Below are 11,898 nucleotides of genomic sequence, written 5' to 3' on the forward strand. Positions count from 1 at the left end.
TCCGGACATTGAAAAAGGTTGTACATCTTGGCTACTCACTCCTTGACTCTCTCGGACACTCACCTAGCTGCCTCCCCTGGGATCATTGTTCTTCATCTCTCCAAGTGAACGATTTAATTCTTCTCACTCTTTTGAAAATTCTCATCTCGACATCCCTGATCACATTTACTGGATTAACCCACCTTTTCTTCTCTTACAGTGAACTCATCTGCTGTGACATTCACAAAACTCTCTCTATTAAGATTCCTGAGTTCAATAAAACCTTTGCTCTAAAGAAACAGTCCACCACTATGTCTGCATTTGGGTCTAAACTCAAGCCTTTGTGATCATTTGTATTTTGTAATTAGTTTTTATTTTTGTTTTGACTCTTTGTTTTTATTCATTTTTAGTTTTCTTCAGTCCATGAATGCCTCATCAGACAAGCTGTAGTCATTTTTATTTTACCAAACTAACAGATACTAGAACTAAGATTTTTTTTTTTTTTCAGGAAATCATTTTCAGTTCATTTCTGATTTTTATTAAATGTGGTATATAAACCAGATATGGAGACCGTTCACCTTCAAAATAAAAGTTGTGCAGTTATTGCAATGTATCCATTCCACTTCTAATCTTGTGTGAATGGGATCAAGTTGGCAATTACACATAATCTGCTTGTGATAATTGAGTAATTAATTGTGATAGGTGTGTGATAGCCCTGCGACAGACTGGGGACCTGTCCAGGTGTACCTTGCCTCTCACCCTAAGACATCTGGGATACACTGCAGCACCCTCGCAACCCTGAAAAAGGATAAGCATAAGCGAATGGATTGATGGATGGATGTGTGTGATTGAAGTGTGAAATCTGTTTCATGTGTGACGCACATGAAACAGATATTCCCATTAACTTTTACACTGAATCTGTCAAATCAGATCTTCATAGATTAGAATTAGAAATGTATATTTTGTCCACAAACAGTGGCATAGTTGCAACATGACATGGGTCATGTCATGGTCACGGGGAGATTGCCATCCTATTTTTCCTGAAGTCTAACTGACATATTTAGCAGCAGTGAGGGCTTCCATTAATGCCAGGAAATCCAGACATCAGATAAAATGTCATTCAAGACACTGTGTTCTGGGCACCTTGCAATGTTTACGAATAAAGGTTAGAGAAATTTTAGATTTCTACAACTATGAAGTCTGAGTTTATACTTTTAACAGCAACACCGAGAATGTTAATAGATAGAAATAAGAAATAAAAGTGCACAGTTTTAGATTCTCCTATAAGCCATTCACAGCATAACACAAGGTCACTGAAACAGTTGTGCAATGAATTAAAAGGATAAACCCCACTTTCTTCCTTTGGTCCAGTGACTATGTGAAACGTGTATGACTATTTCAGAAAATCCCCGATGCAAAAGCTAAACTCTGATTTCAGATAGGCGCAGAGGGAGGGAGTCTGGAACACCTTGAGCTGAACTCTATGCTGATGGAATCTTATCATTCAAATACTGCCCCTGAATTTTGTGTCTGTTTTTGCTCCCACTAAAAACCCCGAAGGTCATCATCCTTCATTGGGAGTCAGTGTTGAACTCCCTGCACAGCAGTGCACCTACATTTAAAATGAGGAAAGAGAAAGAAACAGCGCTAACAATGTTCCCCAAAAAAACTTTACTGGTGCACATAAAATGGATCAAGGAATATTATGTTAGGAATACTGCTAGAAAGGCTTTTCCCATTTGTATTTTGCTTCATTGTACTTATTAAGGATTCAGATTAGAGATTGAGATCAGGAAAAAAATCTTCTTTAGACGCAGATTAAAAGTAAATCAGCACTGATACATATTCTGATATTTTTTTTCCCACTATTTCATATTATTAGCCACATCATATTACAGTGTATAGATACAGAAGCAACATTTCAGGGTGTTGTATGTTCTCTTTCAATAATAAATGAGCTTCTACCACAAAGACTCGATATAGGTAACAAGACACAAAAGCATACATTATCGTGTATCAAACAGTTATTCACAAGCCAAAGTGGGAAACAAAGCATGCTGATTTCTTGCCCCTGGGGATAAAACAAAGGGCTCAAGGTGTTTTTTTCTATTTGTGAATGATAATCGACTACTCATGGTTAAGTACAAAATTAGACTGCAACAGCTGTGTCACCTGTGAAAGGCGGTGTGAATTGGATTGCTCTCATTGTCTAGTCTAGCCTATACCAGCCGATGCAGCTGGCCGCCTCTGCTCTGTGGTTAATATGATTGACTGCTCCACTGTCTGTTGACTAATGTAATTGTCTGCAGCTATTTTGGTAAAGACTTGATCAGTGTAAAAGGCGACGGTCCCTCCTTGGTCACGGAAGGATCAAGTCACCTCCTGGGTGAAGACAGCCGCAGCAGGCTCGTGGCGGTGCCGCCGAGCGGAGCAGCCAGTCACCGCGTTTACGGTAGGCCAACCACACCAGCAGCAGCATCACTGTGACAAGCGAGGAGCCAACCACCAGGCTGACTATGACCAGAGCCAGGTCCAGTTCTGATGGTTCTGAAAAAAACACAAACAAACAGACCATAAAAGTCACAGCCATGACTTGTTTGTGCAGTGTTCCCTAGTCTTTTACTTTCATCGTGTAGCTTTATATGATGCACTCATGAGGAGAATATCTCATTTCCTGTCACATCATCTGCCGTGCATGCTCTGTTATCTCAGATCATCATTTTTGTGTAAGGACCAGCTAATAATTACCTATCTCCTCTGGAAAGGTAGAGTTCTTCACTTGTTTCAACATGGGTCCAAAGGATATGCGATTTTTCAGATTGGTGACAATAGCTTGCGAGCCCTCTGAGGGAAGTGCACGCCTCTTCTGAAGGCACTGCTACAAAAAGACGAGGAGACATGAAACAATTAAGTTTGGAAAATTGTGAAATAGCTAACAGGTTATTATCTGTTTGGGTGATGGATGGTTTTTCTTTCTGTCTGTGATGATAAACAGAAAGAAATGTGCACAAAAGCAACACAAACAAATCACTCCTCTGATAAATATTTTGGAAAAACCTGATTTCTTTCCTGGCAGTTTTTTTTTAGTTGAATAAAAAGAGCATGAGCAGAAGTATTTATTTCAAATAAAGAGCTGCAAATAAGGATTTGAGCTTGTAAGGAACAGCTTTCATTTAATCTAGGCATCCCATTCTGATTTAGAGCAGCTCAAACAGCTGCTTTTTGCAATGCAATGTATAGCTTTTCTGTAGCTGATGTGCTTCACCAGAATACATAGTCTCACATCAAGTGCAAAGAAGAAACACATTTTGTCACAACAAGAGGGGGGAAAGGAGCAATAGATGTGGACAAAGAAAGTTGCAGATAATGCGGTACAATTTGTGTCAAAGCTCAAACTCTCAAAGTGTTTTACTGCTCTATAAGATGGAGCTTTTATTGTCTACCATATATCCCCACTCTTTTACATGACCACTGCAACAGGAAAAAACAAAAGAAAAATGGCTGAGAACTTAGCAATACTAGAATCACAGCTGCTGTGGGAGCTGTGGACGTGCTCTTCAAAGCCAGACATTAAAATGAGTCTCTGGAGTTTTCCCTCTCTTTCACCTCCACCCTCTAACATGCACTTGTCAGATGATTCCCCTTTTCTCATTAAATCAGAGCCCTCATTCCCAAAACAGCAGGATACAGGGGTTGGTATTAGAGCTGCTTGTCTAGTGTTATTCTCTAACTTTGTGAAGATGGGGTTTGACTCCGGTCTTTGTATTCTTGCTAAAAAGTGAGCTGTATAAAATACTTATTAGTATTAGCAATGGCATGCTGCATTAGTTGTACCAAAGCATTCTTTTAACTTTGATTCTGAAAAATTATGTATGCCTATGCTTTCAAATAATTTTCATTTACCCTCTCTCTTTGCTCTTGTACCCAACCAATTTAAAGGAGCCCGCTCACTTCTAGTCTGTCTCCATGTTTTCCGTGTCACAAAATTTAAATTACCTTCAGTCGCTCGCTCTTTCATTCTCTCACATCATTACGCTGTGCACCCACTGCAATCTTACCCTTTCACAGTCAGAGTGGTTCCTCAGGCAGACACTCAGATCGCAGTGTAGGTACACTACTGAGTAATTAATCATTTGGAAGAGACTGATGGTGAAGCTGGCACTCGTTGACAAGGCAGTGGGCAGTAGTGTGATCCCTGCTGGTTCTGCTGCTAACCTGAGGCACCAAAACAAATGCAGAGTATAACCTTAGTGGATTTTTTTTTTCTTTAAAAGACATAGTGGAATGTTTAAGGAAAAGCGGTTAAAGTGAGAAAATCCTGCCACAGGCCATGGAAGCTGCAGTAATCAATAAACAGTGCACCCTTTTTGTGTCAATATTTTGGATTGGACTGAGCTGAACACTTAAAATAACAATAAATCATATTAGGTAAATGTCAGCTTTTGTTTTAGGGTGTTGTAAGATTGGTAGTTATGGTATGTAATGTTAATAAGTTTTGCTATAAATTCTGATTTAGCGTCCAGAATATATTCACCAGTGTGCTGATTTTTTAATCATTTCCTCAACTCTTTAGGAGGTATTATGGTTAATATTTCAAGGTAATTTAAAATGATTTACTGTTTTTTTTTTTTTCTTCATTCCACTTAGGAGAAATACATTTGAAAAAAACTGCACATCACTGGTGTAAACATTTTTTAAGTAAGTTTCTATCTGACTGATCCTGGCTCAGAGAGATAGCACCATCAACCTACAACAGTCTTTTTATCTAGAATATTTAACTCTTAGAAATGGACCTGCAGCTTCCTGGATTGATGTAAGTTATAGTAAAACTGTTTATCTGGTAAATAAATAAATAAATAAATAAAAATACATATACTTTTAAGCAGTGACAGTCTAGCCCTACGTATAATAACAACCCTGGGCCGTGTGGATAAGTGGTAAAAATGTGATACCTGATTTTTTTTTCATTATTTTATTCCCCCATCACCAGGTCACAGATTTGGAAAAATTGAACATTTAAACTTATATTTAATCAAAAGTTTGAATGAGACTGTCTAACAACCTTATTACAAGAAGTCAACAAACACTGATGTTATCAAAGACATCAGAATTCTATCCATCCATCCATTTTCTTGACAGTTTATCCAATTCATGGTGGTGGGGGATTGCTGAAACACAAGAGTTGGAAAAGAACACAAACTCTTATTTCCGGCTTTCCTGTTTACCTGGAGAAAAGACAGCAGGTAGAGTTTGCAAGGTCTGGCTGGATGGTTGGAGACAGGCAACAGGAGGTGACCCCGAGGTTTATCTGACTGTTGTTTGTCTTTAGGTTGATAACCACTCTGAGGTTCCCCTGGGCAGGTACAGCATCGCCAGGCTCTACACCTCTCCCAAGGTCAAGACTCATTTCTGCTGTGTAGTTTCCACTGCCACACAGATCCTCTGAAACTTCTGTTATACTACCAACAAATTGGTGTATTTGCAACATAAATCTTAACATATTTACATCATAAATATCTTTAAAGAAGGGCAGCACCAAAAATGTTATTGTGTAAAGTACTGCATATTACATACTTTATGTTACTGCTAAACATACACACAGGAATCTTATTTTGTGATTGATTTCTCAATGTAGACATTCATTTACATCTGTTTTGATTTAGTATAGAAATCAGCTTTAGGACTTGCAGTCACATGAGTATCTCAGGTTGAACAAATACAGCTCTGAAAACTCTCCCCACCTCAGAGTTTTCACAGTTGTGAAGGGTAGTAGTAGTTATGTCTAAGTTATTTTGCTCAGCCAAAATTCCTAATTGTGCTATAAACATTAAATTGACTGCAGAAATAAATAAATAAATAAATAAAATGGCATCCTATCCTAGTCTTTTTGCCAACTGTGGTTCCTGACTTCTTTTCACAAATTAGGAAGAAAAAAACGTAAAAGTCATGGGATCATTTCTAGTCACTATTTTAATCATTCAAAATCTCCAGTATGTGTTAACTAATTATAAATAGTAGCATTACCCAGAGAGATGCAGATGTGATGAGGTCCTCCCCCTGCGCTTCAGCTTTGGCAGCTCTGACTCAGACTCTGGCAGTAACAGGCTGCGCCCAGACTCTTCTTTAGCCGCGGCACTCACTGACCTGGTGGCATTTTGCGCTCCAAGTACCTCGACGTTGCCTGCTCCTCGGTTTAATTGTGTTTTTGTGTTTTTTTCAGAGAGCACCGTCAGCTCAGTAGCCTTTATTGTGGTCTGCAGAAGAGCTGCTTCAGGTTCAGATAAAGTGACCTCTTTAGCAGGAGCCTCCTGAGCCTTCGAGGTCTCTCTGTGAAAGCGTCTTTGTGTTGTTTTCCTTACAAAGTGGGGCCTCTCAGGTGTCCAGTGCCTCTCCAAATGAACAGCTTTAGCTGCCACACTCCTGGCCTTTTTTGACATCGTTTCATCAACGCCGCGATCGGATTCACCGATACTGATGAATGCTGAAAGCGTTGCATATTCAAGGTCAGCGGCCTGCAGTGTAGCCTTTCCAGCTACAAGACAGTCAGAGCTGCAATTGCCATTTTCTGGTTTGGCGCCAGCAGTGTCCTCGTCTCTGAAATGATCTCTTTTTGTGACTGCACCCTGTGTTTTATACATTTTCTGACTATGATCAATTTTACCTGCTCCAGTTGTTGTTTCAGTCGTCTTGGTTGACCGAGCACAGCCGATAGTCCTACAGCTGCTTTTATTAATAATGTCTGCGGGCGAGATCCTTGTAGTTGGTGCAGAATCTGCCATAAATCCAGATATCAATTGACTTATTGAAGTCTTTTCATGCGAGGTCTGCCTGTCAGGCTGCTCTGTTCTGTCCTGCGTATATGCTGCAGAAATTTTCTCAAGTAGAGATTGTTTGGCTTCAAAAGCACTCTTTGTTGTCAGAGCTGTTTTGATGTCTTTAATTAATGAATATTCCATTTTTCTAAGCATGGTAGATGTTGGACCATGCAAACCTTCAGCTCTGTCGGATGTCTGCAGCAAGTCTCTTTGGATGTCCTTCTCTGGATCATTAATATTATGTGTTATTGCAAATACAGCAGGAGCAGCATGTTGACTCTGTTCAATAGTCCGCACAGAAATTTTATCCTCAGGCAGCTGGGCACTGTGTGTTTCTGTTGTGTGTTGTCTTTTCACAGCACGGGTGGGTTTGCCAGTAGTAGGAGTTATGGGAGGCCCTATCAATGACAAAGGCTCAGTATGATGATTCGAGTGCTCTATGTGCTCAGCAGCGGCACGAGATGACTTTTCCACAACTGGCACACTCTCACTAGCCATCAGCAGTGATTCGGGATCTTCTTTGGACACAGTAACACCACCTATGGTAGGAGTTGGAGCCAGGGACACGGAATCATCAGTTACTGCTGTTATCATTTGAAAGGAAGAAGTAATTAGCTGGTCGTCAGTCTGGTGTGTGGAATTACTGAGGATAATGATATCATTTCTGAAAGTAATATGTGCAGCAGGGAGAGCACTGTTGCTCACTGAATTGTTTTGCTTTCCGGGTGTTTTTTCTGCATGATGCTTCACATCAGAAACAGACATTTTAGTCACATCATCATGCTGGATTTTAGGCTTTTCAGGCCAACCTTCTGACTCAACATCTAGAGAGGTGCCAGATGGGGCATGTGTGCCAAGGGCAGGTGTTCCAAAATCATACACAAAATTGTCGTCCATAGCCTGCTCAGTCCTGGGCCCAGCATGAACCACAAGCATGACAGACTTGATGGGAACTGTCACTGTGCTGTTTGCTTCATTTTCGCCATTTACACGGATCAGGTCATTCTCATGAATCATTTTCATTGCTGGTTTATCAGCCTGCATTATAGACAAAGAGTTAAGTTCATCTATGTTATCTTTATTGCTGCCGGTCATTGGTGTAATAAAAGGTAAACTGTTCTTTTCAAGTCTCATCTCTGATATTTGCTCTGTGACCAGCTCTAAATGTTTCACTTTCAAGGTCACCATTGTTCGTGCATTATCGTTCTCCTTGATTTGATTTGTCTCATCAGCAGTCCCTAACAAAGACTCGACACGGTCACTTTCACCATTCGCATGTTGAGTGTTGGAATTGGCCCTAAGTAAGTTTAGTAAGACAGGGCTAACCGCTGATCCGGTTAGACCTGTCAGCCTATAGGTGCCAGGTAAAATGTCACCTCCAAACAGGCTGAGATTTAGCAGCGGTGACATGTTGGTATGGAGAAATTGATCGTTTTCCGCTTTAGGACTCAATGATGCCGTTAGGGTATGCACAGATCTCTGCTCGTTACCATCAACAGAGGTATGCAGAGCATCTGGATGGGCTGTCTGCTCTGACAGTTTAAATGAGCATGGCTGGCCTGAAGTCATGTCAAAAGAGGGTGAGGAGGAGGACTCGCTGATCTGAGGGACAGGCTGCGCTTGGCGAGGCTGCAACTGGCCTATGGAGATGTGGGCCTCAGATGACAAGACTGTGGCCGTGGGTGGCCTAGTAGATGAGTCATTATACATCTTCTGGTGTGGAGCGGGATTCACTGATGCTATAATGTATTCTGCTTGCTCGCTCTCATTTGCGGTATGTAAAATTGAATTGGCCTTTGAAACTGAAGCACTAAATTTATGCCTGTGATCTGGGATGTTGTAAATAATTGATATATTGGGAGTAGAACTATTTACTGTAAAGTGGGGCTCAGCTCTCGGGAATCCAGCTGCGGTTGTCAATCGATGGGTGCTGAGTGACAACATATTGCTGATAGTCTTTAGTAAAGGGTGAGTGAATTTAGCTGCACTGCTGTTTGGGGAAACCGATGGCTTTAATATGTCCCCAAACTTTAAAGTGTGATGTCCAAATGTAGCTTCAACAACTTTGTTCCGGGCACTTTCTTTAGCGAGTGATGACGTAACTTCATGCTTTGGAAGAACGTCCTTGGGGGGAGAGAGATGAGATCTAATCTGTGTGTATGGTTCTTTGGGAAGAGATGTTGTTTTTGATTGGTTTGGGCTCTGACTTGTTGTTCTGTGATTTTTTGTCACTTTATAGGTAAATGATTTATTTGTGATTTCCACAATAGCTGTAGCATTTTCTCCCAGATGAATGCCCTTGTTTTCAGTGGTTCCCAGCTGTTTAATCAAACTGGGGCAGGGAGACAGGTTCTCAACAGCGTGTTCTTTATCTCTGTTAAATTCTTTCGAATTAGTAGGGGGTCCAAAGGGAACATTTGTCATGCCCTTTTTCCCAGTTTCCCCAACACATTTATTGTCTTCTTTCCCCTCCGGTGTTTTCTCGCTTCTATCCTCTGCTTCTTCCCTTTTTAAAGACTCACTCTGCTTTTCAGCTGCAACTTTTAGGAAATTCTCTTCATATATTTTAGTCACACTGTCTCTTTCAGCTCCTTCTTCATCACTGATTTGCCCTTTTCTTTGATCCAGGTTTTGCCTCAAGGTTACACCCTCCTCTCCATTGGTCGTTCCACCTTTTTCCCTACTCATGTTGGCGGTTTGCGCTGCCATTTCTTCCCCTTCCCTGTCTACATTTTGATTTGTCTTAGCTCCAGTATTGATTATTTTTTCTTGTTCTTCTTCTCTGCTCTCTTTAAATTTTTCTCTTTGATAGTTCAAAGTTGTGTCTTTCCTGTTTTTCTCTCCTTCCTGCAACTTTATTATTGCTTTCATCTCCTCATTGTTTTCTGTCTTGTTCCCATTTTCTACAACTGCATACAACACCTGTTCATTTTCATCTCTTGATTTTGCATCATAATCTCTTAGTGACTCTCTGATTAAATCCCCACTATATGTTGAATAAGACTGACGAGTTGATGCTACATTCTTCCCTCTAGCTACATCATAAGTTCCTACCTGGATGAGTTTAGACTGAGTCCCTGAAAATTTACCTATTGTCAGTTTCTCAGAAAGGAATTTGCTTGATAGTGTTGGTAGTGTCAACAAGGGCATGTCATCACCAAAGTCCTGACTCAACTCTGAGAGAAACAACTTCCTGGGGAAAACTTCTGTTGTTGCGGTGGTTGTAGTTTGTGGTTTTCTTATAACCGGTTTATTCATTGGCCCTGTGGGATCAACAGAAGAATGTTTAACAATGCTGTGTACAGCGTTAAATGTCAGAGGATCTTGTTTATCTGTCAAGTGTGTCTTTGTGGTTGCAGATGCAAGCTTTATGGCAGAATCCTTTGGTAACAATGTCAGTATGGGTCCTTTGGTCTGAAAGCTTGGTTTAGCTTGTGTTTGGAGGCTCAGAAGAGAGATCAAAGAATCCACTCTTCTTGTCTGAAAGTGAGACTCAGGATTTTTGACTGGCAAAGCGGTTGGCCTACTCCCGCTGAAGGGTGTTGCTGCAATGTGAGCTTCAATCGAGCTCATTCTTACTGCTGGATGAGATGCAGTGCTGTGATCACTACCCTCTGTAATAACGCTTATGTGACTGTTGTGGGGAGCTGAACTAATAACAGGCATATTGCTTACCGGCCCACTGCTGATGTCCAAAGACTGTCTTTGAATTAAAGTTTTTAAGTTTGTTGAGACACTGTGGGAAGCTGTTTTGTTATTCTTACTGAAATACATCAGGTCTGACTGCGGGACCCCAGTGCTTACTTTTTTTTTATACAGCTCTTTTTCTCCACTTTCTACTGGTTTCCTTGCAATATAAAAGGATTTTGATGAGTGATAAAGTGTTGTAGGTGTTGAGACGGGTCTCTCTTTGACAGAAGCTTCACTGGGATAGGTATGCCTCAATTGCTTCTTGGTGTCTTCTTTTGTTTCTGACGACACCTCAGCAAGAGGTCGTGTGTGAAATGCAACCGCTTCTGGAGCTGATGAAAAAAAAATGTTTGGGGAATCATTTGAAATGCTTTGAGTATGACTCTGAGTGTTACTGAAGGAAAAAGAAAGGAAAGTCTGATCGTAAGGTAAACTTTCTCCCTCGCTGAAACTGGAACGCTTGGTGAGGTTTGCATGACTGATGTCTCTGTTTAATATTTCTTCTTGCACTCGAGCTGACTGTTGATATAAACTGGTTAATGAGGCTGTAAGTTTATTGTTGTCTGGGGAGCCATGAGTTGACAGTGCAGCTTTCCCGGTGGAGCTTGGCCTTTGATCTTTCAGGCAGGTCAAACACAAGTTTGTTATTGTGCTTCCTCTCGGTGAATCTTCTGCTGTAGCATTCTGAAAGATGGATTGCACTGTGCCCAAGCCATACAGGTCTCTTCCCGGGTTTGTGGTGTCCTTGCCTTGAGACTGTTTGTCACTGCTGTTATTACGTGCTGCATCCAGGTTATCAATTACACGAGAATGAGATGCAGATAGCACTGGAGGTCTCAGGGATCCATCAGCAGATGTGTGCCTAACAGAGTTAGTGTTTCTTTGATTCCTGTAATCAAGAAGAGTGTGAAACCAAGGAGGGGCTTTCACTGCATCTGCGGTCAAATTGCCCTCTGGGTCAGAGGTGTCATTCATCATTGATTCTATTGCAGATTGCGCAGAAGATGATGAGATCTTTTCATAATTAGAGATCAATAGTTTTTCTGATTCAGTGTCAATCCTCATAGCTGACGGCTCTCTCTTTAATATGAGAGAGCTATTCCCATTTCTGGAGACAAAATGCTTTGAGCTCGGTAGGGAAATTAAAGCTGACGCCTTTGTGATTTGACTTTTCTTATAAGGTTGTGTCGGTCTGGTGTCAAGCAAGACCGCCTCTGGAAACTTGGCAGTCAATGCCATTGCGGTATGTTGATGCGTCTTCTCTGTAGGTATTGCTTCTGTGCCATGACCAGTTGTGTTTTCATTTTTCAGAAGCAGATCTTTTGTGACAGTTGTGCCTTTTGTTTGCTCTGTGAAGTAACCTTGGAAATCTTCTTTTTCTGCCCTGACTATGACGACAAAAGCAAAACATGTC

The 11,898-nt window shown here is 41.0% G+C and overlaps 1 protein-coding gene across 4 annotated transcripts in view; it reads right to left on the reverse strand.

The window, feature by feature from the left end:
- Positions 1-1,646: 1,646 nt before the first annotated feature.
- The window catches only part of ttc12 (tetratricopeptide repeat domain 12), a 28,520-nt gene continuing 18,268 nt past the window's right edge, over positions 1,647-11,898 (reverse strand). For 3 of the 4 annotated variants that reach the window (XM_006795440.2, XM_087850975.1, XM_087850972.1), the window contains one exon: positions 11,784-11,872. Coding sequence is in view for 1 of the 4 variants with exons in the window: in XM_006795438.3 (XP_006795501.2) it covers positions 2,339-2,526; positions 2,728-2,857; positions 4,038-4,194; positions 5,205-5,438; positions 6,004-11,872 (6,578 nt within the window). In the remaining 3 variants the exon portion in view is untranslated. Of the gene's footprint in view, positions 2,527-2,727; positions 2,858-4,037; positions 4,195-5,204; positions 5,439-6,003; positions 11,873-11,898 lie in introns of those variants that run through there. The other variant, XM_006795438.3, reaches the window with a different exon arrangement.

The sequence above is a fragment of the Neolamprologus brichardi genome, chromosome 14 (assembly GCF_056152115.1).
Source record: "Neolamprologus brichardi isolate AB-2024 chromosome 14, ASM5615211v1, whole genome shotgun sequence".
Lineage (NCBI taxonomy): Eukaryota > Metazoa > Chordata > Actinopteri > Cichliformes > Cichlidae > Neolamprologus > Neolamprologus brichardi.